This window comes from Manis pentadactyla, chromosome 7 (assembly GCF_030020395.1).
Source record: "Manis pentadactyla isolate mManPen7 chromosome 7, mManPen7.hap1, whole genome shotgun sequence".
Lineage (NCBI taxonomy): Eukaryota > Metazoa > Chordata > Mammalia > Pholidota > Manidae > Manis > Manis pentadactyla.
Window position 1 is genome coordinate 117,485,567 of NC_080025.1, and position 27,584 is coordinate 117,513,150.

Below are 27,584 nucleotides of genomic sequence, written 5' to 3' on the forward strand. Positions count from 1 at the left end.
CTTTGTTGGTGTATTTCTATTCCACACAACCAATCTCCATTAAAGTTCCTTTAAGGTATTTTTACTTCTCTAGTTTTTCACATGGGCATCCTGGTTTTGTGACCTGTGCTTTGACATCGTGTCTTTCATCTCCTGGCATAAAAAGATCTTTGCAAAGAACTATTATGTTATAATACACTCTATGAAAAGTATCAATATTTGCATTTGATCTCATTTTAAAAAGTCATGTTCTTTTGTTTGAATATCAAAGTGATCATGTTTATTTTCATATCCCTGCCAAATAGCACAAGTGGTCTTTCCTGGACCTTTGTGGCTATTTATCTAGTTATTAATTCCCATCATACTCTTTCACCCATGCAGTTGCAAAAGTTATACAGTAATCTTTTTGTTTCCCCCTAACATACACTGAGAGTAGGAGGAAAGAAAGCTATATCCTCAAGTCTCATGTTTGTATGATTTTAATACTAAAGGTCCTTGTGACTTCTAAAGTAAAAACTCAGTGTTCTCATTTTATCTTACTGAGTTCTTAATTGAATTTAGACTGAGTTTAAAATTCAATAAACAAGGTATTTTGTTTGACACAACATTTTTAGTTTATTGATGCAGGACTACTCAGAAAAAAAAAATCTTAGACTTGGAAAGAATATTTCATTTACCCATCTGGCCTAGTTCAGACATGGACACAGAGTCAAACATCAACAGAACTATGAAGTTATAAAAATGGCAATAGAACTTTACCACTCATCCATCGCTTGCACCCACATGCCTAGCTTTCTTTAGTGTTCAGCCAGTAAAGGTCATATATGGGTGATGATGCTTCCTCATTGCTACCTTGTCGCTTTATATTTATGACTGACTATTCATCTCAAATGTCAGCACTCAAAACCGGCCAACCACCCTTTTATTTCATTCATTTTATTGTATTTCACTCCCTTAGATAGTTCCTTCCTACCTTGTCTCCTCTCAGGTGCTCCAGTAATCCCGCCGCTGCCTCTCAGCCAATGACCTTGTTACATACTTCATACAAAAAAATAGATGCAGCCAGAAGTAATTCCCTCATTTCTCCTATTTTTCCCTTCAATTTCCTGTTGCACCTCCGCTCATATTCCTCCTTCCCTCTGTGTCTTTACTCCTATATAAAGGCCAGTAATATGCAGTTAACCTCTTTTTGTGGGACCTTACTCCCATTCTCCCTTGATCTCTAGCTAGCACCCCATTTCTTTGACCTGTTTACAGCAAAATTTCTTGAAAGAGTGCCTGTTTCCATTTCCTCCTTCCCATTCTCTCCATGACCATCTTCACTTCACTTCCATGACCCTCATGACCCGCATCTTGCCATAGACATGTCCCTGTCTTCCCACTTCTGTCAGCAGTGCCTACGCCATGGACAGTCCTCCTTGTACTTCTTCTCTCACTACGACCATGCTTCCTCCCCCCTGGCTTCCTCCTGCCTCTCTGGTTCCTCCTTAGCTCTCTTTGCTGGCCTCTGCTCTTCTAGCAGGTCTCTAACCATCCGTTGTATTCTGTCCCCCTCCAGCTTTGTCATCTAACTCCCTGCTTCAGAAACTGCCTCTCAGTGAGTCACACATGCGTAGCTCCAGTTTAGACCACTCCCCTGCTCACTAAGCACATATCCTGCTACCAACCTGATTCCTCCATCTGTTTATAAAACAGTGTCAAAATGTCTTCCAGAGAACCTGACATTTTAGGGCATAAGTTCTTGTCCAGAATCTCCTCAAAATACCCATGGGGTACTAAGAGACTGTTAAAGGGGAACAAAACTTCTATTGTCCCTACTAATTTGTCTAGTTTTATATGACAGTTTGGGAAAAAAGAATCAGAACATTGTTACTCTATGAACAATATAGTTCATAGTTCAATAAGTTAAGAATCACCCTAGAATTTTAAAAATTATCATAGGGTCAAATTTAATAATTTCTACTGAAAATCCTACATTATTTCAACTGATATCACAGTGTTTTAAAGATGTGATTTCTAGTTCACTCTTCTTTTTAATGTGAATTATATGTATGTCTCTCTATTCATTTCAATTGTCTGTCTCATACCATTCTTAAGGTAGGAATAGGAAAGAGGTGTTAATTCCTTTAACTTCCATATCAAGTACTATATGGATTACAGTTGTTATTACTAAAGCTATTACCTTAAATTTTGTATGTTCTTAATTAGGTTGCTCACTGATCTGTTTTCTTTGGATTCACAAGATGCCTGCCATTTTTGGTACCATGAAGCTTCTCTTTCTTCTTTGTTAGTTGCTTAAGCATTGTGTATCTTAATAGGCAATGTACCCCTAGATTTCTGCCTCCGTGAATAATGAAGATTAAATAAATAAATGACAGCTAGGAAGGGTATGAATGTAATGTCTCAAACTTAGTGATATCAAGCCTTTTGGTGACTAATACATTACCCACAGTCATAATTTCATTGTTTGAATGAGGCAGTAGACAAGTCATTGTTTTCAGAGCTGACTACCAACTAGAGAGCATGTGAATATTATCCTGCTTCCTTAATTCTCCAACTGCTGCAGCAGTAAACCATCCCTGCTGTCCTGTGTGTTCCTAATAACACAAGAGGGAGGAAGCTGCCAGGTTGAGCAGGGAGCCCTGTGCATGTGCAAGGCTCTCATTTAGATTCCAGCGAATAAGGCTACAGAAAGTTCTTGGAAGATAGATGCAATCTGAGAAGGGTTTTCTGTCAATAGAAACTCCCTGTTTCTCCTTTATCCTTTTACTGCCTGTGTTTATTTTGGGTTCCAGTAAAGATCAAGTGACTGACTGTACAAGGACCAACAAGAAAGCTGATGGGAGGAGAAAACAGAAACCTGGCTTTTCTTCATTGCACCTGATGCCTAATTCTCTTATATTTAGAGTCGTTTCTGCTGTAAGAATCTGAGGGGAAGATTCATCTCTCCTTTCTTTTTCTTTGTTTGCCTCCCTGTGACAGTCTCTTGATCATATCTTTCTTTGCTCTTCTCTTCTCACAAGTCTTTGTGGGATGTTTTCCACTCATGATGTCTGTCCCCAAATTTCTTTCCATCCTGCAGAGTGGCTTTCTATTCTATATCCCCCTCTGGCCTTACTACCAAGGAGTTGTGCAGCCTTAGGCAAGTTGTAACCCCCTTGAGGGCTTCACTTTTCTCATTTGTGAAATGAAACAGCGGGGTTAGAAATTTCCTAAGGTTCCTACCAGTTCTGACATTCTTTTCTGAGCCCTTTTCATGTGAAAGCTTTCAAGCCTTGATTGGCATTATCCTAGATGCTCACAAGAATCACACATTTCTGCTGTCATGCCTGAATGCTACAGTGCCGTGATGAAGTCAGCACCCACTGCAGTGGTCAGAGCTCATCAAAGAACTTCTGCACCATAGTGTTACTGGAACCAACAAAGAAAGAAAATGCCATCAAGATGTTCTTGAGTCTTGAACTAGTAGGAAAGGCTTATGAGAACTGTAGGGGATTCCTAGAGTGTTGGAAAGTTTGGAAAATTTGTTGAGCTCTGTGCCTGTCACTTTAACTTTTCTGGGTTTAGATTTTTTCACTTATACCAATAAGAACTGGGTTAAAGGTTCTGAACCTGGCAGCACATGAGCAAACTTTATCAAGATATAGATTACTCAGGGTCCTCTAGGGCTAATTAAATCAGTCCCCTTGGTTAGGGTGGAGTGACTGGGCATATGTATATTTTTTAAACTGTGTCAGGTGATTCTATTATGTATCTAGACTTGTGATCACTGGATTAGATGATCTCCAACATTCATTTGAGTTATGATTTTCTGAGCATTATGGAAGGGTGCCAACAGGATTTTACCATATGGAGTCAGAGAGTAACTCTGTGGGCATTTACTCTGGACTATCAGGAAGGATCTATGATCTAAAGCACATTTTGAAAATTTTCTTATGGAATGTGTGATGATTTTCACATTGTGTCAGTTTTTCAGATGATTCTCTCTACACTTACTTCTTGTAATCTTTCTGTAATAATCAGTTATGAAATCTCTTTACAGTGTTGCTAGCCAGAGCTCAGGCTTATAAAGTATATTTTCTGTCTCCTTGGTTTTTGGGGTATTACAGTATGCAGAGTAGAGTTAATGCATAATTTTGCTGCCTTCATTTCTAAACATCTAAAAGGATAAATGAAAATAGAGCAAACGGTTTTGGACGGAGATGAGTCTGGCTTCCTGAGACCTACTCTAGAAAAGATCTTTAAGCCTTTTCTTCCCTCTTTGTCAACACTAAGTGAAAAGGAAAATCAAGAGTCATCTTCTTTTTCTCTGAACTCATCCCTTATAAAGTAAGGTTTGAGTTGAAACTGTGGAGTCGTAGCCTCCCAAAAGACTTTCTTCTCCTGATGCTTAGATTAGTCACTTTAGAAGTTATTATGAAGATAATGAGATTCAGTTTTAAAGATTGACTCAGGAGAATTTTTGGAACATAATACATTTAAATGACGAAGCCAAAGATTTAAAGCAGATGATTCTCAAATAAAAATCCCACTTCATTTTGGCTAAACTCCAATTTTATAGAAGTCTTTGCAGATGATGTCAGGTTTTCCTTTCACATAAAAAATAGATTCAGTGTCTCAATGCCTGAGCCTCATTTTGCCATCATCACTTACTTCTCCAAATCTGAGACAAGTGTGCCCACCTACCCTGGTGATGGCTACAGTGAGACTTTCCTGTCAGTGGGACGGAAAGAGCTGTCCCCTCATTCTTCCTCAGGCAATGCTTTTGTATGCCTACGAAGAAGCAGCGAAAGGTTAAGGACTTTTGCGGTCTGTAGCCATTCTGATAATGGACAAATCTGAATTTCCATCCAGCTCCATCCAGACAGCTGGACAATGGCACCGCAGCTTTAACATACCACCTGATAATGTGCAGCAGGCATTCTAAATTAGAAAAGGGATTAAGTTTGGTTAAAAAGCTCAATGAAAGAAAATAGATGAGACTACAAATAGTTTGGTAAGTTTCAACTTTCTTCCAGTCCAAATAGAAACCATTTATTTCCAGGCTGAGAAAGTGAGATATGCGATAATCTGTTAAGGTTCTCACAGCACTGCCATTCTCCTTGTGGACACACCTTTCTGCATGAGGTAAAGCGCTGGATTCGCTCCTTAGTAACAAAGATTTATTAAGGTGCTGCATGGTGTTAAGCACTGGATGGGGAGGATTCAACAAGGAATGCTGTGAACAAGGTTACTGCAATAGGCAAAGGGGGTTTAATGTGAAGCCCATCAAACATAAGTTTCAGGTTCTGTCACTTGCATGGACCCCTTCAAAGGCCTTATACTTAATTATGTTTGAGCAATTTTGATTCTTTTTGTTAAGTTCCCCCAAATTACTTCAGCTTCAGGTTCTACCAAACCTGGATCCATCCCTGGTTGCAGCTGTCAATCTTTGGCTAAGAAATTAAATGTGTGAAAAACATGACTTTACTTTTGTTATAGTTGAATTTATTTTCTGTTTGAACCTGCATTCCACTGGATGGAAGAAACAGTCTCAGCAAATTCAGAGCTCCTGCCAGATAGGAATCTAAATTCTGTGTGGAGTTTACAGAATGTCAGGATACTGAAGGGGGAGCTTCTGGTCCTAGGTCCCTTATCTGTGCCCCATCGTCTCTGAGGCATCGGTGTTCCAATCTAACCTACAGGTGTACAGCGTAGATAGGTCACGCTTTTGTTCTGGTCCTGACTTGACGTCCCTCTCAGCTTCTTCCATTTCAGAGGCATGGAACCGAGGCACAGGCTACCTGTGTGCTAAAAATTCTCCAGTCTACTTGAGGATAAAACCAGGCAGGGCAGGGACTCTTTTAGAGGAACTGGTGTTAAGCTTTCTTATTACCCCCCATTCATGAATCAGATTGTGGGCTGAGGAGAGGAGCTGTTTCTCATCTACAGGTTCTTACATGGTTACCATTTTTGCATAAACACTATGTGAGCTGATACTCATATGGCTCAGAATTTTCAGACTGTCCATCTTTGGCCCCAAAAGCCAGGTTTTGAAACTTGAAAGATAAGAATTGATTTTCTGTGCTCTGGTTCTGTTATCGCTACTCCTTCAAGAGGCAGTGGAAGTAGAATATACAAATCGGACAGCCTGTGAAGTACAAGGAATTACTTAGTAATTCATAATATTATCTGGCCACATCTTCTATTCAGTAACAGTATTTCTGTGGCCTCAAAACTGACCGTAATGCAAATGTTTGCAGTAGCCACCTTTTTTCCCCTTCAGAAAATCTTATAACCCATTCAGGTGAGTGAATGTCTGCTTGTGTGCTATGGGTGAGCGTGCATTGTTAAGATGAACTTGTTGCTGGTCAGGGATAGTTGACCATGATATGGTAGCTATAATAGTTTGTCCTGGGGTTGCCTAATCCACTAGACTATGTGAAAGATGGTGAGTTGAAAATTTCACTTTCTAAATTTGGCAGGTACATTCCATTTACCACAGTTGACATGAGAAGTCTAGATAAACCCTTAACAGTGAGCCTTACTACTGGAAAATGTTATTTGCTATGCTTAAACACAAATCTTTCCACAAAAAATTGTTTATAACATTTCATTGCTGCCAAAATAGTGGTTTTGAATGTTATTTTCTAATAACACTACACATAATTTTGAGTAGTTTAGATAGCAATATTCAAATGTTTTATTGTTTGAAAGTATTAAAATATGAAGGATTTTTGTTATATAGTATCTTTCTTGACATAGTAAAGCACTTAACAAAGGCTAGTTTTGAATTCATCATAGCATTAAGATGTAGATATGTCACCAGCCTCAACTTTATTTTATAAAGTTAAGCTATCTTTCTGCATTTCTCACAGTCATTTCTAAAGGGTGATATTATTCTCATGTAGGGCAAATACAGTAAGATATTTTAAATGCATTTGAGCTATTTCCTTGGCAGTTCCATCTCAGTGGTAGTCACAACTCTAATTTACCTTTCAGACCTTATATAGAGTATCAGTTCTCTATGAAAATTAATGACAGTGAAAGGCAAAAGCACACTTTGATTCATAGTTAGTAAAAATAATTGAATCAGGATTTAATAAACCTTGAAAGTCATGTATAATTTGGAATTTAAAATATTATATGTGGGAGCAGTAGTGATTACATGCCTTTCACTTCCTCTAGATCTATTTGGACACTTGTCACTTCCACTAACAGTAGGTTTGGCTTAAAAGGATTCTCATCTTGAATCTTGAATAATTATTAAAGATAATTCAAAGATATTTTCAAAGTGAAAGAAAATGAAGCTCACAATTACAGGATGGAAGAAAACTTCACAAATAGCAAGCTTGGTCTGTGGCAAGTGAAAACGGGCAATATGGTTAGATTTGCTAAGATGGAACTTTTCATGTTCACTTAAGGATCAATATCTAAATTCTGATTCATCTACCAATCATTCCACACCTAAAGATGAAAAATTCTTCCTATTTCATGTTCTGATAATGAAAAATAGAAATAATAGAAGCAAATGCCCCAAATACATTTCTTCCCACATTATTATTATTATTTTTGGCAAAAAGAATGATTTCTAATAATCTAAGCCTTGACTATAAATAAGATGATAATAAATTTACATCATATTGAAGAAGGTTAAATTCTTGGCTGAGTAAAGTCAAAATCAGTAATTACTTTTAAGGCAAAAAAAAAAGCAGTACATTTCTTCCTAGTAAGCTGTTAATACCTGGGAAGGACTGAGGCACAGGATCACAGATGATATCTTTTAAAAAAAGAAATTGAGTGAAATCAAAGTCTCCAACTATTTCTTGCTCATTTATTTATTCATATATGTTTAATCATTCACATATTCATTTATTCATTTTTCAAATATTTATTGGGTGCCTATTCTATGACAGGCAATTTTTAAAATAATATTCTCACTTCCAGTAAATCATAATCATTTGGAGAAATACATTATTGTTGAAGAATTTAAGCATGTTTAAAAAAGTTCTGCTCTTTAACTTCTGTGTATATTAAAGATATGTTTTACTAAATGTTTCATGAAAAGATTTATCAGGAAGATGCATATTTAATTTCAAATACAAACAATTTTTGCTTACTAATGAAAATTGACCTGTTAATTAATTTAGAGCAAAAATATAACTATTTAACTTGAGGTATATGACAATGACTTAGGTTTGTTTGGAGATTATCATGAAATTATTCAAAATTTACTAAGCATCAAGAGTCCACTTAGTATCCAGCTGACTTATGTAATTGTAGACAGCTATTAAGGAAGTTTGGGATAAGGCAAGAACTGTCAATAGTGGTTTTGAGGTGTGGAACATTTTATTATAATATACCAGTTGTACAACATTGTGCATTGCTGCTCATAGTAGAAAAAAAATTTCCCCTTGACATTATCTATTCCCTTGAGTAGAGTTTGGCTATTTATGTGTAGCTTGCATAACTGAGAATTAAGTGATCACAAAAATAAACAGGTCTATACAGAGCCCATTTATTTAAGTCCAAGTTAATTCTCTTTTGTTAAGCTTTTAATTACATCCAATTATTTCCTGTTGATTAATTGAAAACCTCTGACAAATAACCTGTGACGACTAGCTAGCATCATATCTTACAAGTTATTTTTTAGGAGACATCAACCTAATCATGACATTGCCTACAGCTCTTAAACAAACAAAAATAAAATGCTGTTTTCATTTCAGATGCGATCTGTGAGCCGAGTCTTCAAGTTTGTTGACATGCCGACAGAAGAAAGTAAGCCTACTAAGTCAATCAAACCATCAAAAGATGGCCAGCTGTCAAAAGTTATGATTATCAAGAACCAACATGTGAAGAAAGATGACATCTGGCCCTCAGGAGGCCAAATGATTGTCAAAGATCTCACAGCGAAATACACAGATGGTGGGAATGCCATATTAGAGAACATTTCCTTCTCCATTAGTCCTGGACAGAGGGTGAGATTTAAACATTGCTTGCTTTGTTAGACCTCTATTCAGTCAGCAGCCTAGAGCAGTGTGTTAATAGAGTATAGTTGTAACACTATTGTTATAGACTGGGGCCAATATTGAATACACACATTTTAAGTTATTATTTATGGAGTCAAATCTTTTTCCTATGATACTTGGTTTGTGGAGTCCAGAATCTATGTAATTGTTCATTTTAAATGTGATTCTACTTGCAATATATCTGATTGATTGCTAGGTTACTAACTAAAGAAGCCATGAAGTAAACCAAAATTATAATATGTTTAGATTTTGCATCTTGAAATTATCTTTCATGTCAGGTGAGAGAAATATTTCATTGTTGATTTTATCTAATGTCTCCTTAAATTTTACATAATTTACACTGTCAAATAAGGAGTTCTTAGCTTTTTTTGGGTTGTTTATTTGGACTGTTCATCAAGATATGGGTTATTGAACTTTTCCCCAGTACTTTACTAAGGAAAATTTTATTTACTAAGCAATAATTTTATTATTTAATAAGCAAAAGTAACCATGCATTATTTTGAAATAATGGTCAGGGAAGTTTGTTAGACAACCATCACTATCACCAATAGAGGAAAAAACTGTTATTACTTGCTTTTGCCCATGTGTTTACGAATTTGATAATTTGATGCATCTGTTAAAAAATAAAAAAGTACAGAGCTAGCAAAAAGTCCCTGCATACCAGGCTAAATGTAAATGGCTTGAAATGGCACACCAGAAATTTTGGATCACCTTTTTAATCTTACAGTTAGGACAAATAAATTCACACACTACTAAAATTATAGTAGTTTTATGTTAACATAATATCTGTATTGTTATATATTTATTATATTATTATAATATCTCTGTATATGATCTTTATTATGTTATAAGTGTATTAATATATTCAAATTTGAGATTAATTAATAATACTAATATCACATTTCTGCTTATCAAGAATGAGATTTGTGTCTTTTTCTGAGAGAAAACAGTTTTAAATGGGCATAAATGGCAAGACTAGGTTTTAGATTGAATTTGTTCCTAGTATTAGAATGAGGGCACTTTAAGTTATGCTTTTTAACTATGTAAATTAATGAATTGTTTTTGCCCCACCCTTGAATTGGGAAAAGCATAATTGATTACTTTCGTTCGCCTTACACATCAGTGAATGCATAGGCAGCCGAGCGTGTCCTGGGGTCACCAGGAGTGATGCTAACAGCACTGCCAATTTATAAATAAGAGCAACAAAGAGGCTTATACAAACCAGGGTGGAAAACCTTGGTGAAATACTTGCTTTCTCTTCTCCTGACATCTTCCCAACCCTTCACCAATGCTTCTTGCCAACTAAACTACACTCAAGCGAGTCCTAGGAGGACAGAATTTGCAGATTCCTCATGTCTATAGGTAGTTCTCTTGATGTGAGAGTAGTAACCAGAGATGCTGTAAAATGAGGGAGAAGCAATATGCTTGGCATTTGAGTTTCTCTAGACCTTTTTACAGAATACAGATTAGATATGTTCAGCAACTGTTCTTTGCAAGGCACATTCTAGGTGCTTTGGGGGAATTGAAAATTATTCACATGCGGGCTATGGATCTTGCCATCCCAAGAGGGAAAACTAATGTTTATCAAGTGCTTATTATGTTCTAGGCACTGTTTTAAGACCTTTAGTTGCTATTGCATTTGGTCTTATAACTCTAAAGGAGATACTATTACCCTTTCTGTGCACAGTGTAAGAAACTGAAGTTCAGCTAAGTGAGTGAGGTAGCATGTATCTTAAACCCAGTTCTGTCTGACTTGAAGTTCTTTTCCACCTGCTTCTCTTAAAAAGAAAAAAAGGAGCCAAAGAAAGAAGAGAAAAAGAGAAAGAGAGAGATCTGTCCCCAGATGATGACTATATAAAAAAAGAAACAAAAAATCCAATAAGAAGTGAGACAGATTTATTGTGAAGCTAATAAAGCTTAAGTTCCAAAGCCTTCAAAGGCACTTTATCTAATTTTGTATTTACAACGTTAAAACCTTTATTCTTGGAAAGAACTCCCCTCCATACTGTACAAACTTTCGACCCCAGAAAACCTTCTTATACCTTGACTATGAGATGTACAGGTACAATGCTGAGGTAAGGAGGAAGCAGCTAATATAAGCTGCCTAGAAAATGGGCTGTTCAGAGCAGGTTTTCCACAGGAAGTGGCCTTTAGAGTGAGACTTGGAGACTTGAACTGTATATTTGAGGAAGTAAAGGTGGTTGAAGAAAGGTGCAATAGGCAGAGGGAATAACACAAGATGTGGGACATGTCCCCAAAACAGTGACTGGTTCAGTCAGATCAGGGGAGTCATAAAGGATATGAGGGGAGACAGGATTGGAGCAAGAGGGTGGAGATGATGGATCTTGAGAGCCAAAGCAGGAAGGTGAAGACTCAGAGAATCCTGATCAGTTCTGCTGCAAAGTGGCCTTTGGTCATCTCCAAGAAGGGTGGTTCCCAAGGTGTGGTTCCCTGGGCCACCCCAATATCATCTGCATCACTTGAGAATTTGTAGGAATGCATGCTCTTGAGCCCCACCCAACCTTATGAATAAAAACCCTGAGGGTGGAGGTCTGTTTTATCACACTTTCCAGGTGTTACTAATGCATGCCCAATCCAAGCATTAAGAGCCCCAGTTTAAAAGAGCCACTAAGTGTGGAGGAGTGAGGATAGAAGTCCAGCTACAAAGGTTAGGGGATGGGTGAGTACTGAGATGAGAGGTCTGTACAGCACCAGCACTGGTGGTGGGAAAGAGGTAGCAAGAGCACCTAAGATGATGCTCCAAGGAGAGGTTTGCTTTTGCACTGAAGAGGGGTATGGTTTTTGTTTGGGGTGTGTGTTGGGGGAGTTATGGACAGAAGGAAAGGAGGTAAGTGGATTTAAAGAGTACCACTGAGCAAAGAGTTGGGGAACTGAAGTTGTTCACATTATACAGCCTCAATTGTTTAAGGCAACTATAAGTCAGTGTCATGGATTCAAGTTTAAGGGAAGTGTTCTTCAAGTCTACGATTAGGTCTCAGTCTTTTAGTGAACCTGTGCCCTTGAGTGGTGAACTTCACCAAGTGTTTTTCAGATTTGTCTCCCCCTAAGGTACAACAGGATGGCTGGTGTGAGCTGGAGTTGGGTATTTTCCTTTCATAAATCAGTTAGGTTCTAATCAAAACCCCACTGGATTAGGCTCTGGTAAAATAGTTTCTCTTGAGGGAGGCCTTATGAAGAACAGAATGCTCTGGAAAATTGTCGCTCTCCCCCTCCTCCTGCTGAATGCATCGCAGTATTTTTCTGTGTTCTTTACTGTGAGATGATGAACCTGGAAGTAATACTTACAAAAGTGTGTGTCCTGCCCTGGGGTTTTTTACACTCAAACTTGTCCACACTGAGCTTCCAGTAATTTATCAGTTAGAATTTAGGTTTCTTACCCTGGTTCTTGTTTCCACAGAGGTTTCTTTTCCTGGGTTTCTGCTCCCATAAGTTGTGAGTTTCTATATCCACTTGTTTCCCCATTTATGGTAGTGGTGGTTTGCCCCTTGACTTCATTCTCTGACAGGTCTAAGAAGGTTTTTTATTTTTCAGTTTGCTCACCTTCTTACCTCTTGTTAGGACAGAGTGATGACATCCAAGTTACTTGTATGTCAGACCCCAAACTGGAAGTCCTATTTTCATCTTTTTATCCCTTTGTTTAGCACATTGCCTAGCTTACTGGACATTAAAGCATGAATGAATAAATGGCTTATACCTACTACTAGGTCATATGATTGGTTAGAAGTAGGAATTAATTATTAATATGTTACTCTGAACAGCTCTCTTAAATAGGTCATTTCTAGTGCCTTGCCCTTAATACCTACAAAAGCATCTTACACATTAAAACAAGATGCCCCACATGTATTTCTTGCATGTTGAATTAAGAAGTAGACTCAAATTTTCTCTACTATTTTGAATATCCAAAAATCATGCAAATTCAGATGTGGTAAAATTCATCTTCTTGAAAAAAAGGAAAACATTTGAAATGACTTATGTGGGCATTTCTTATTTCGTTTTTAATGAATTTCAGTATTGTAGGTTATCTGGTGTGTCTGAGTCCATTCAGGCTGCTGTAACAAATATTAGAGGCTGAGTGGTTTATAAACAACAAAAATGTATTTCTCACAATTCTGGAGGCTGGGAAGTCCAAGATCACAGTGCTGGCAGAGTCAGTGTCTATTGAGAGCCCACTTCCTCATAGATGTCTGTCTTCTCACTGTAACCTCAGTGGTAGAAAGTATGAGGGACTTTTCTGGGGCCTCTTATAAGGACACTAATCCCATTAATGAAGGCTGCACCCTCGTGACCTAATTACCTCCCAAAGTCCCCACCTCCTAATACCATCATGTTGGGAGTTAAGATTTCAACATATGAATTTGGGAAGACACAAATATTCAGTTCATAGCATGGTGAAAAGATTTAAAAAGACTATTTTATGCAGAAAAGTTGTTTGATCTTTATATTAAAAGACTTTGCCCATAGCAATTATTTTAGGAGAAGAGTAGTCCTTTTACTTCCTTTGCTCTTAATTTAGGTCTTTACTTCATGGAAGCTGTGCTTTAAATTTTATTTTCAATGCATGAGAAATATAGCAAGTATTTCACAGCTTTTACTTTAAAAAATTTGTTTTTGTTTTCAACCTCAAATCATTCTTTTCTTAAGAAGTTTTAATGATTTTTTTTTTTTTTGCCTAACTTTTAATTTAGAATATCTCCTCCTTTTATCCTTTTGTTTTCCTTCTCAAAATGCAGGCTGGAATTGTCATTTGGAATCAGATCCTTCATGATGAACCTGAATTTATAATTGTATATATCACAGTTTTGGATAGTCCTTTGATTAAGTAGATATTTAATAGTATTTCACGATCTATTCTTTTGCATGCGCTTACCTGCTTTCTCCATATGTAGTCTCCCCAGAATGCTGAGATGCCAGAAACAATGCAAATATCGAGGATTTAGAGCATAGCACAAGCACCTAGATTTATTTGACTTGTTGAACACATATGGCATTCTCTTCTGATAAAAATTGCTGTGAAGTAGCAGAATCATTCAGTCACTTGCACTGGGTTTATAAGGAACATGTTCTTCAGAACTTCTAATGTTAAGAATTATGTTTTATTACTAATAAACAGATGCCAACATGCAAAAGACACCATTATCACTTTGGGGTCTAAATTTCATTTGATTAGCATTTTGATTTCTGCAGACCAGAAGGACATGAAAAATAATTTTATGGCAGGTTTCAGTCTGTTTCAGTATTAAAATGGTGAATCAGGCCCTCTGAAAAGAATGTACTGAAGCTGTTCTATTCATGGTGCAGTGCAATACAACTCACACCAAACTCAGCACTGTTTAACTCTCCGCATAATATTTTGGTTTATCTTGATCCATAATTCTCAGAGAGGAGGTACATTGAAGTTATTAGAAAACACTGACTTGGAGTTAGGATACACCTTAAGCTTATTTGCAGGAAGTACTGTGGCCTAATTCAACAGATCACTAAGAAGTCTGGAAAAACAAACCCCGGAAAAGAATTATTATGTGCCAATTATATAAACAACAAGAAGACTTTGTTAGGCACAAACCAGTAAGATTCCTTGCTATTGAAAAACATGTCTGACATAATGCAATATTAGCAGTTCAATAATATAAGGAAACCACAGAAATAGCTAAAAACTTTAAAACTAAACAAAAGATTTACAGACTACTTCTAATTTAGTCTTATCCCAACATGAAAAATGAGTTCCTTAAAAATTTTAGTATTTGCTTTGTGAAGAAAAGGAACATGGTCATTTATCCTAGTCCTTAGAACCTTGGCTAATGATACTGGGATCTGGACAGCAAAACACATTTTATAAAAGATAATTGAAACATTTATGAAAGTCCAATTATAGAACTGTGAAAGAAAGACAGTGGGATCATTACTGTTTACTAGCTTATCCCAAACACCTAGTTTATTACTGGGTTCTTAATAAGTGTTCAATAAGTTATTATTGTGGGTTTCTATATGCACTTAAGCATTTATTATGGCCCAGGAACTGGTTCTGGTTTATAAGCTATCACTGGTCTGTGATAAACATAGAAGTTGAGAGAAAACATTTAGAAATTCATTTTTATCTGTTTTTTAGAGTACTGATTTGCAGTGGATTAGAAACTATAAAAAAACAGAACTCTCCTTTACCACAAATATTGTGAAAAGCACTATTCTAAAAAACCATTTGCTCAGTTCTACATTTAAAAAAAAGGCTCAATGTTTAAAAAGAAACAGGAATAATGTAAGGGGAAGGAAATGAATGTTTGCTCAGTATCACAACATCTTGGACAGTTTATGCAGTGTTCAGTTAAGGACTGCAGGAATGTTCTATCCCCCTCAAAGCATCTTCCTCCAAGTGCTGGATCTGAGCTGACCTAGAACACAGAGGTGGGGTTCCCTGTGAGCCAACTGATCCCTCCTTGCAATCCATGGCATTCCCACTCTCATGCTATGATCTTAGTCTTTAAGTAACAAGAATTTATTTTTCTTTTCTTTAATATCCTTCCTGCTCCCCTAAATTCTCTTTTTGCCAATCAAGGTGGATGTAAGAATTTCATTTGTCAACTGTTCAAGTGCTTAACCACTGAGGGGTGGCAAGGCCCAAACTGTTTTCTCTGGGAATATATAGCTTACTGAACTAACTCTTGTTTATGTCAGGCCTAAACTGAATGCTTGCTTAATTTATTATGGACAGTATCTAAATATTAGAACTGTTTTCAGATTCAATTATGAAGTTCAAATTCATGTTTGGAGCTAAATCAAGCTATAGGTCTCTGCTTCTGGCTTGAGCTTATCCTTAGAAACAATGTGATTAAGACACTGTATCTTTGTTTTTCCTTATGCAAGCATGGGCGTTTTTAAACTTTTTTGCCATTAGTAAATGTCAGTGATAAATGAAGCCAGCATCAGGTATCCAATTCCTTATGGCCAGTTTCTATATTCACTTCCAGAATTTCTCTGCCCCAAATCAATATTGTCAGAATTGGGAGTGTACAGAAAGGTTGGAATAAATAAGTGGAAATCTTCCTGTGGTGATGATTTTAAAAACCAACAATAACAATAAAAAAAACACTTCCAGTGTTACAAATGCACCAGATTACAGTTATGGTATGGCATCTGTACTTCACGGGAGTAATTCCTTCACTTTGTATTCTAGGTTGGCCTCTTGGGAAGAACGGGATCAGGGAAGAGTACTTTGTTATCAGCCTTGTTGAGACTGTTGAACACTGAAGGAGAAATCCAAATAGATGGCGTGTCTTGGGATTCAATAACTTTGCAAGAGTGGAGGAAAGCCTTTGGAGTCATACCTCAGGTAAGCCAAAAAGACAGAGCCAGAAAAAAGAAAGTGACTGAATGCTATTTCTTTAAACCACTATTTGACACTTGAATTCAAGAAATTCACATTTCCCTGCAAAATATTCTTTTTATTTATTGCTGTCTGCAATGTTGTCTATTCAAAGAGGGGAAAAAACCTAACTTTAAAAGCTTGGAATCCCTTTAACATACAGTTACTGAAATATTAATGGTGTTGATAGCCTTCCCTGGAGACCACAGTCCACAGTGGGAGCATGGGGCTTTTATTTTTAGCAGCTTTTTTTTTTTCCAGCTTCAGTGGTCTGAGCTCCAAGTTGGTAATCAAACAGGCTTTTTTTTTTTTTTTTTTATTAAAGATGCCACTGAAATAAACACTTGGAAGGATGAGGTAGTGGAATTTAGAATAGAAAGTATAATGTGTTTTTTGTTCTTTGGATAGAATGAACCATGTCAGATTAATCTGTAGCTAATTTTTTTTTAATGTCATTCTTTGATTTGGGTCACAAGGAATCTCTGGCCTCACTAGCTTAGCAGCATTCATTCTTTCAGTGGTGTCATGCGGGAGGACTTCTTATTTGAGAAAAATAGCAGCAGTTTATGTTTTAAATGATCACAGTGGAAACCAAGGGGTGTCCTTACTGGAACCAAATCTGAAAGCTGTGTGCTGTATTTATGCTGGTATTCCCTTTCATCCCCATGGGTTTATTCACTGTTTTAATTACTATTGTTGCCTCCTTTGTACTAATGGGCACTGAAGCTATTCCACTACCACAGTTTCAACAATTTTCACGCAAAACTAAAATGCCAGGAGCATCTCCAGATAGATTGACATGAATCTAGCCTGTGAGAAAGCTTTCATTTCTTGATAAATTACCTTTGTGGATCATTTGCTCCTTTCAACTAATGAGGCACTAAATATTGTAACTGCTAGACTGATGCTTTAAATTCATTTGTCTAGACTTGCCATATTGCCAGAAGCTTAATCCTGGTTGAACTTTTGAAAAACAGATTGTTTCTTCAGAAACAAAAAAAGGTTTGGCAGATGGTCTAAAGATAAAGAAACACTGAGAATACATGAGTATCCCGAGGTGATTGCATTAGGCAAGTCAATAATGTTGAAGAACTTGGAATAGAATCTGGTTGTCTGAGAAGCATTGCTATTCAGTTGACTCTAAGTCTTCTTTCTATTTTTAACTGCAATAGTGAAGTTTTTGAATTTTTTGTTGTTGTTTGTTCTTATTTGCACAAATCTGTCCATTAGAATAAGTGAAGCTCTAAAGAATTTCACTGGGAATGCTTAAGGTTATCTGCCATGTGATAGATTTTTGTTGTATCCTGTGTTCTACTTAGGAACCTAAAAAGGCAAAACCTGGATGAAAACTGAGTGGGCCAGAGTTACAAGAATTCTTTATCTTGCTTTTCTGCCAAAGTGAATCTTCCAAACTTGCCTTTATTTCATTTTCCTTCTTCTGTGGCTTCAAACTTTATGTAAATTAAATAGGAAATACTTTGAGATATGCCTTAAAAAATGCATGACCTTGCTGCTAATGTAGTTGCTTCTCATTCTACATGTTTATAGCCCTGGTTTCTGGAACTGTTTCCTAGTTTCACAAGGATGTCTATAGAGAATGTACTATTTCTTCTACAGTAACAACTTGAAAACATTAAGTGAATGACCAAGATAGAGAGAGGATGCAAACTCTTCATACCTTTTTTAACATCCAAACTAAGAGATGCTTTTATCCCTAACTTTACTTTGAAAGTTCAAATTAAGCATTTTTCCCCTTTTTTCTAGGGCTTAAAAAGAAGGACGAAGGAATTTAAAATCAAGAAGAACTATTTTTGTTTGCTTTTTCTTCCTTCCATCCTTCTGACCTTTCAAGGGCATAGTTTCCGCAAATCTCCCACACTGAAGTGTCAGAAATCTCTGGGTTGGTTAGTCACTTGTTTCCAGACACCTGAAACAGTACCTTGGAACAAGAAACTTTCTTCTCCCTCATAGTGATCCCAAGACATCAGCCATGGAATCACAAGACACTGTTAGTTTTGGCAGGTTTCTGCAGTTTTGTGTGTATGTTCTTCCCTCCTGCAGTTGGAAAGCAATCTCGCAGAATGCAGCAGCTTGGAAAACAGGGTATTGTGTATGCTTCAAGGTGGAGTCTTCTTTTATTTGTTCCACTTCACCGTTAGCTCTGAGGGAATGAAGAGGAGACGACGAGGCCTATGGTCAGAGCCCTACTGGCTTTGGCAGTTCCAGCGCCAACACTCAAAATTTTTCATCAGCCTTGAACTTTGTTAGGCAATTGTCTTTAAATTATCAGTATCTCTGATAATGCCCTTCATCTGCTCTTTTTGCCTCATTTGGACATTACTTTCATTTACTTAGAAATTTGGAAGGCGATGCACAAATATGTCCATCATATCTTATGATCTTGTGAGTCATATATCCATCTCTTTTATCCACTTGTGTAAAGTAATATAAGTGTCCCTTAGGAAAATTTTGATATAGGTTAAGAAGTATCAGCATTAAGTCTTATTGCCCTCTCTAGGGGGTTCTTGAGATATTTGGCAACAATTTTGTTCTTTAAGCCATAAATTATGCCCTGGGGAATGAGTTTTCTAATGTGAGTCTCCTTGAACATGGCTGCCACAGTGAGGGTACTCTTGTTCTGCCCAAGAGCCACGGACACCATTAATCTGGGGCAGCCTTGCCTGTGCGGTCATCCCTTGTAGATCAGATGGGCACGGAGCATTCTCTATCGAAGGAAATTTGGGAAAATTAAAGATTCAAAAAATTTAGTTCTTGAGCCTCCTTACTGGATGTTATTAATTAAAGGCAAAAGAAAAGCAAAGAAAAAATTATTCTGAATGTTAACATCAAAAGTACTTTCAGTTCACTCCTATGTATAAAGAATCAAATATTGTTATCGTTGCATCAGCATTTTCCCAGTGAGACAGTGATTTTCATTTTAAAGCTTTAAACTTTTTTGGTCTCCTATAGGGAGACCAAAGGAATCAGTGATGTGGCAAGTAGAGTGTCCTGGGTGACAGTTGTGCAATGCTTCTGCAGGTAATTAGATTGTCACCTCAGCAGGATCCATCCCCTCTGCCTCCCTTCCCTTCTGTAACATGCATTCAGTTAAACAAATATTTGATTTCCGCTCTTTCACTGATTTCTAAGCGATGGACCTCTTCTGTGCCTGTCTGGTTGTATAAGTAGAGGTGTGCCTTGGTTTATAGACCAGATGAACATGTGTGTTTAAATAAGTGTTTGTAAACTCAAACAATTTCAAGATCTCTTAGAAAGTTAGGTTTACAAAAGAAATCCAAAGAAAGTACATGCACAAAATAGGAATTTATTCTAACAAGTTAACTAAAACTCATAAACATAATTTTTAGCTTCCTAATTTAACATTTTATTTGCTTACAATAAAGAATATTGGTAGGAATAAAAAAATGTTTCATTTTCTCACAACTTACAATGATTTCAATTTCTTTACCTTAAGGACATTGGGATTAGAAAACTGCTCACAAGGGACTTCAAATGTAACTATGATATTTTATTTATTTTAAAAAGGTACAAAGCAAATATGATAAGTTTAAAATTTTTAAAAATGGAAGGTAAGTACATAAATGGTTGTTATTTTAAAATGATTTTTCTGTTTGAAGTATTTCACAATAATGTAAGGGAAACATACAAAGATGTTTAGGTTATTCATGCTTTCCTCTTTTTATTGCTATAGAAAGTATTTATCTTTTCTGGAACATTTAGAAAAAACTTGGATCCCTATGGACAGTGGAATGATCAAGAAATATGGACAGTTGCAGATGAGGTAAGAGCACTAAACTAATTTAGAAAAGGGTATCTCATACACACAAGAGCGGTTGTCATGGCTGAGATAATTTAACACACTTTGTATGTGTGTGGGTGTGTATGTGTGTGTGTGTATGACTATAAAATGGAGAATGCTGGTATACCTGGGGCACCCAGTATTTTGGATTAGACCTAGCGCTCTCCTCAGTGGTAAGTCTCCAGCTATCAGGCCCCTGAGAAAGCCTGGACAAATTACTTTGGACTTCTTTCTACCAGTGCACATCAATGAGACATGAACTAGGGAGAGACCCAGGCACCTACAGTGCACCAGGTTTATTCCTGACACAAAGCATCGTCTTTACAACCTCCTCATCTACTCCTTGTCTGGGTTCTGGAGCCTTACCAGCTCAAGAAGGAAGCTTTGGTTTGACTTGATATACTTCTCTGGGAAGCAGGGTTTAGCACAAAAGTATGATGATCATTCTAGAGCACCTGCAAATGGCTACAGTCTTCTCTGGAAGTCACCAGCAGTCAACTTCCTTTACAGGATATGGCTATGAGCACTTCTAGGCAAAATGTCACACCGCCTAGATGTGGCATACTCCATCCCTTGAGGTCATTAGGATACCATAAAGGAAAGATATGGATTAAATGGAATCAAAATTACTAAAATACCCTGTAGTTACCCAACAGGTGGTTCATCATAATTGAAGGCATTTATGGAGGAATGTAAGGATGGTGGAAATCTAGAGTGAAATTCTTGGTTCTTTTAACAGAACACTGGAGATATAAACTGATCATTCTTGAAATAAAAGCATTATATTTAAAGAAAAGGGGAATGTAAATTATTCTATTTCAGTAAACTTGAGGTTTAAGTCCAAAGCTCTGAATGGTGGCAGATAACAGTTATGGGACCTAGAGTGTTAACGGTCTTCTTCAAAAGCAGCCTTTTGTGCCTCTGCCATTTTCCACATTTTTGGTCCTTCTTGTAGCCAATTCTGCTTAAACCAAATGTTCTTTTCTTTTCTGCCTCCTTTCAGAGTGGGTCTTGCCAGGAGCTTTGAAATGCCTGTGAGTGTTAAACACTTACCCATTGAGTGCCCAACCTTAACATGTCCCTCATAAAACGCACTTACACTAACCGTTTTCATTATCAAAGTTTCCTTATTACCCAACAAACAGGGATTTTAAAGAAAACATTAACTAAGTTGCAAGTGACACATGTTAAGATCTTTGATGTGACTTCAGAGAATGAACTATAGGAACACAATGTGGTGGGAGAGAGACTTGGGAAGGAAAACATTAGACTTTATAAAAATCTGTGAGTATTGCCAAGTCACAATAAAATTTACCGGAAATCAGGATCATAAAAATAACCTGAAATTTTAGAAGACATGGTTAAGACTTTAAATACCAATGTAGGGCAAAAATTCTACCTGTCTAGGTTTTCATTTGATCAACTCATATTTAGTTATATATTTTTACTCATCTTTTAATAATTTGCTATTAGTAAATAGATGATGACACTGTCCTGACACTAATGTCATGTGCTTTGAGTAGTATTGATAAGTTTTTATTGAGGAAGCCCTCAAATGGCATACAAGTAAGCAACAGAAGCAGAAAGACATTGGTTTAAAAGTTACAAGGTGTGGGCTTTAGTCCTATGTGCTTGATCATATAATTTATCTAAACAGGAACATTTTGGGGTGTGTCAGTTTGAAATCTAGACAGGATACTGGGACAAAGGGTGTAAAGCAGGACTGTCTGGTGCAAACCAGGAATGTACATCACCTTGCCTAGTCCTCTCTGTGACCTTGGTGTGACTTGTGTCTCCAGTGGAGAATGGACTGAGTGCCGGCAGATAGCCAAATCCCTGAGTGCTATCCTGACAGCACTTCCTCCATAATTCTCCGCTCCACCAAATGAAAATCAAAAGCACATATGATGACAATGCCAGGCCAAGAAACACTTTATTCTGCCTTGGATTTGGCCCCGTCCTCCAGTGTGCAACCTTAGCCTTGCAGATCTGAACTAGATTTTGTAAAGCCATGATGATCACACCTCATTTCCAGCCCTAGGGCTTAGAAGTAATGATGGCCTGAAGAGTTTCCTTTCCTTTTGTGCCCTAGGACCACACCTTCACCTTCGCACCCCCATGCCTTGTCACCCTATGAGTGAATTTCAAGCAAGTTCACGGGACAGAAAGATAGTTTCTCTCTAAGACCTAAAACTTTTCAGGCTTATGGGTATAATGGGCAAGCCCAATGCCTGGCAAATAGTGGATACTAAGTAAATGTTAGTATTATAATCTTGTTCCCATCTGGTCTTCACCTGACCATCTCTTAAATGTTGTTTGACAGAATCCTAATTCTTGTTCTATTTTACTTATTCTTCCTGGGAAATTCCATGCATCTGCTGGCTTTAACTACTCCCTCTATGCTGGTGACTCCCAGATCACTGGTTCCCAGAGCTCCCTACTGACATCTCAGCATGGAGAGCACCTTATCCAAAATGAGCTGCTTCTCTGCCCACCTGCACACCTATCCTGTGTTCCTACTCTGACAAATGGCACCACTGCCTTCTGTTCACCCAGAGCCACTTCCTGGGACTCATCCTTGACTCCTGACTTTCCACCTGTTTCCACATTCCAAGTCTCATCAGTGTTGTCCCCTGCAGTATCTAGAATGTATTCGTTTCTTCTGTTGCCGGATGTCAACCCTGCTAACCGTCATGTGGATTTTTGAAATAGGCTTCTAAGGGGTTGCCTCTCATCAGCTGGCTATAGTGCACTCTGCTCTTTGCATTTCTGGTGCTCTTTCTAAACCCTGTATCTGATCACTCCTCTCTCCCCTTCCTGTGGCTCCTTATTGCCCTTCAGACAAAGTCCACCCTACTTAAGGTGGCTCACAGGTCCTTCATGATGTAGTCTTTGCCTGCCTCTCTGAACTCTATCCCATCTGCACCTGCTTACATGATCTTGCTACACTGAATTTATTTGGTTTCCCCAAAGCACCATGTGCTATCTGTTCAGCAGAGGCTTTTTCACATGCTGTTCTCTATACCTGGGAATCCCTGCTAGCCTTTTACTGCCTGCTCCTACTCATCACTCAGGCCTCCTGAACACATTGTTTCTTTCCAGAAACTTGTCCTGAGCTCCAGATATCAGGGACTAGCCCCACCCCCTCAGGTGTACCCCTCACCTCTTTCATACCATTCTTCACATGTGTTGGAGGTTTACCTCTTAACTTTTCCATGTTCCCCACATAGTAAGTTCCTTTAGGGCAGGGATGATGTCCTATTCACTGTGGTGTTTCCAGTGCTTAGAGTTGTGTTGGGCATGTGGATGGTGTTCAATACATATTGATTGATTGAATAAATGAATGGTTTAATTCTATGATTCATGTGTAGCATACATCACAAAGCTAGCCTTGCGACTGATACACAGCAGGTGTAGCCTAAATATACCATGAGCTTACTAAGCCTTGAGAACCTGAGGGACTTGGCTGAGATTGGTGGGTGCAGGAACAGTGGCATCTCATGATTTCTCGTCCAATGACTCTTTGGCCACAGGGAGCTGCCTCAGTTTATCCATAATCAAAGTAGCATGATCATTGGTTTTAGAATGAAGGCTTTGGTATTTGTTTGCTTTTTAGGTTACTTACAAATAGTTTCCTTCTTCACTTATTGACAGTTATGTAAGTTATTTTGGAGAGCAAGCTAAATAGCAGAAATAGTGCCCTTCAAGTTGAAAATTTGCCTTGGAAAACCTGTAGAGTAGCAAAAGGAGTGGCTCTAGGACTTGTCAGTGTCTATTTTTATAACACCTGCTCATGGACTAGTGAGCCCAACCGTAATTCACTTTTCTGATTCTTTTCACGCTTCCTTGTCACAAAAGCAAACCCTTCCTCCATAATAGCGTTTCAGAGTGCAGCAATAGCAAAAGTCCACCTTTGGAAGCAAATACTTGGTCGTTTACAGACTATAATATATTTTTTAGTTTGATGTATCACAGAACAAAATTTCTTCCTTTTAAATAGCAGTTTGGAAGTACGTATGATTTATTAGTCCAGCCGCATAAAGCTGGCAAATTGTTTTTTCCTGAAGTTCTTTATATCCACAAACTGTTGATACTTTTGTTTTATTTTTAATCTACTGAAAAATGTGATAATAGTATAAATAACATTATATAGGGAATATGTAAATATATGTATATATGAGTGTGTATATATTTATATATATAGCGGTTCTGCCTCTAAAGCTCCTAAATTAGATGATAAAAATTTCCCTTTCTGTATTTTTTTTCATAGCATTTATCTCTTTGAACAGTAATTTCTCATTTATTATTTTTCTCCCCATTTGGAACATGAATTCCTTCAAGGCAAGGCCTAGTGTTATTCATCTTTGAATCCCCAGGTCTGCTATAGTACCCAGAATTTAATAAACTCTCACTAAGAGTCTATTAAGGAATACATGACTAAACAGTCATTTACATTCAAATAATCATTAGGCTAATTTAAGCTATTCTTATCAGCACATAGAGTTGCTAACAATAACTTTTTTATCTTTTCACAATAATTATTAGTCTATCTTCCCATTTTTTTTCTCCAATCATAATATCTGGCAGAAAACAGATAATTAATAAATCGGTTAAATGGTCACTGACTTAAAAACTTAAAGTTTTACCAACTTATGTTGACCTTTCTCTTGTAAATATGATTTTAAATGATTTTTCCTGTACTTGATAGTGAGTAAAACAGTGAGATAGGAATGTTATAAAGGACACCCTAGATTGGCTATCTCACTGTCATTCATTTTTTTACAATTTTGCTCTCCAGATATCGAAAGTGAGATATATTTAGATACTCAATTATTTACTTGTAGTAAAGAAATAGTTTCATTTGGGGAAAAACACACACTCTGCTCAGCTCTTTATCACAGGAAGTACAAAGTAAAAAACTCCACCACAGTAAAGCTACTTCAAAGCTACTCTAACAGAGTAAAGCAGATTTCCTAGTATGGAGTTGGGAACTTAGTATATGATTGGCATGAATCTAAAGGAGGAATACATGCCACTGCATTTGTACCCAAATCTCAACCTTGTACTAGAGGTATGACGTAAACTGCTGGCATTGCAGTACTTCCTGCTAATGTATTTCCCAAGGCAGCTTGTGAAGGGAAAATCTTACAAAATTTATTATCATACCAGGGTAGTGTTTCGGTGACCAGGCCCACGTCCTCGGGATTTCCCAGACTCTGACAATACTAGTAGTTATTGTGGATTAGGTTCTTGTCAGCCGCTTGCCCCAAATTATCCCATTTAATCCTCATCATATTCTTTTGAAGTCTATATTATTGTTTTCCCTATTTTTTTCAAGTGAGTAATACACCTGACATCATCATCAGATAGTGAAATGCAAATTCAAAGCCACTTCTGTTTGACTTCAGAGCTCCAGTCTTTAATCAGTACTTTTTTTTATTGAAGTGTGAATGACACATAACATTATTTTAGTTTCAGGTGTATGACATAATGATTTGATAATTGTATATATTACAGAATGATCACCGCAATAAGTCTAGTTAACATCTGTCTAGTCTGTGCTTTTCTTGATGGTTTATATGATTTAAAAATATTCTTAAATACTGCTCATTGATTTGAAATAAAATACTGGCATCTCTATTAGTGTCAAGGAATATCTGATTATAATTTGACTTTTTAAGGGATTTTATAGAGACTTAAAGATGTAGTAAGCAAGCACACACACAGGCAAAGTGATTTAGATCATACCTTATGTTAGCAGAACTAAGACCAGCTCTTATTCTTTATCCTTTCATTCTTTCTTAAATTTGGATCCATTCATTCATTCATCAAAACCATGTTTGTTTTGTTTGGCCAGCTTTCTGCTAGCCCAGTACATGGTCATTGAACGAGTGAATGAAAGTGTTGAGGCTGACAGTGAGTTCTTCAGTGACACTGTGGACATAATGCTAAAGAGCACCTGTCTTCCCCCTCAAGAAGCTGACAGTCTAACTGAGGAACTTTGCACAAATACCACCATGGCTAGGTGCCTGACTGCCATAAAGGATGATCAGGGGATATTCAGAAGGGGTATTTGGGCAGCAAACCACAAGTTTTGATTTGGTGCCACTGGAAGCAAGAGAGGAGACTTGATTCAGGATGCTCTGTATGCCTGTATGTGTGAGAGAGCTCAGTTTTATTCTGTCTGGAAGAGATTTAAAACAGGGAAATGGTGTGGTCACACCTATATTGTAGGAGGATCTGTGGGGCATTGACAAATTGTGTGGTACATTGACGAATTGATCACTTGGGATTTACAGTATGAAGCTTAAGAGAGAATGATGGCCTGGACTAGGGTCACTGTAATAGGGCTTGCAGTAGGAGAAGGATTTCAGAAGTACTTAGAAGACGTCTGAGTCTGGAGCTAAAGATATGAAAAATCACTAGTGACCATTGGTGGTAGTCAATACCCCAAGAGTGAATGAGATTCAGAAAGAGATTTTGTTATGGGGGGAGGGGGTAAGGGGGACTAATATTCAAGGGATAGTAGAGGGAGAGTTGCCCACACACAGAGATAGGAAGAAGTGGTCATAGAGTGTGTGGTTCCTATAAGCCAAGGAATAGACGTTTGAAGAAGGAGAAAATAGTCTGTGGTGCGAGGCAGTGGTGACAAGTGCACACTTATGTTTTTAGATTTCTAGGTGACAAAGAGGGTAGACACTGAGTAACAATTGAAGGAGAACCTGGAGGCCAGTGGTGGGAAAGATTGTTGCGGGTTCCCAGGCTGAAGCCTATAAGCCAGAAGTTGAAAAAAGAACACAGGTCCTCTAACCCCACCCAAGGTCTTTTATTTGCACTCTCAGCTGCTCAGATCCAGAAGTAGTTTCGAGTCTTCTGGGACACATCAGAGTAGTTTCCCTCGTCTAATTAATATATTTACATTCCCTACTGTCTCAGAAGCTCCTTTCAAAATTAATGAAATGTCACAAAGTGAGACTGCTTTAATGAGAACCCAGCCAAGGAAGGGAGTATCCTCCGCAATACGTATCGTGGGTACACAGTTAATATTTGCTGAACAAACACAGTGACGTGGGCCACCTCTGAATTCACTGCTGAGTTCATGAGTCCTTCTTAAAGCCATTATCTCATTCTGTATTACAGCTAGCATTACGTCTCACCTCCCGGTACTAAATCCCAGACTTCCAAGGGGCAGGAGACAATCAGCCATGTGTCTCCTTAGCCCTCAAACACTCAGCAATACTTGGCAAAAAAATTAACACAAATGCCTGTTTATCTGAATAGGTGATAAGAGCCAAGAATTCAATGATTTTTCTTATTTTGAAAGAATGAGTTTCTATATCTTATTTGCATTTTCAACCTATTTTTTTCTGTCTAGTTTAAAAAATTAAGCCATTGACCC

The 27,584-nt window shown here is 37.5% G+C and overlaps 1 protein-coding gene across 2 annotated transcripts in view; it reads left to right on the forward strand.

The window, feature by feature from the left end:
• The window catches only part of CFTR (CF transmembrane conductance regulator), a 164,042-nt gene that overhangs the window by 131,002 nt on the left and 5,456 nt on the right, over window positions 1-27,584 (forward strand). For both annotated transcript variants that reach the window (XM_057504702.1, XM_036905683.2), the window contains exons 23-25: window positions 8,685-8,936; window positions 16,177-16,332; window positions 20,078-20,167. In XM_057504702.1, coding sequence (XP_057360685.1) covers window positions 8,685-8,936; window positions 16,177-16,332; window positions 20,078-20,167 — 498 coding nt within the window. The remainder of the gene's footprint in view (window positions 1-8,684; window positions 8,937-16,176; window positions 16,333-20,077; window positions 20,168-27,584) is intronic.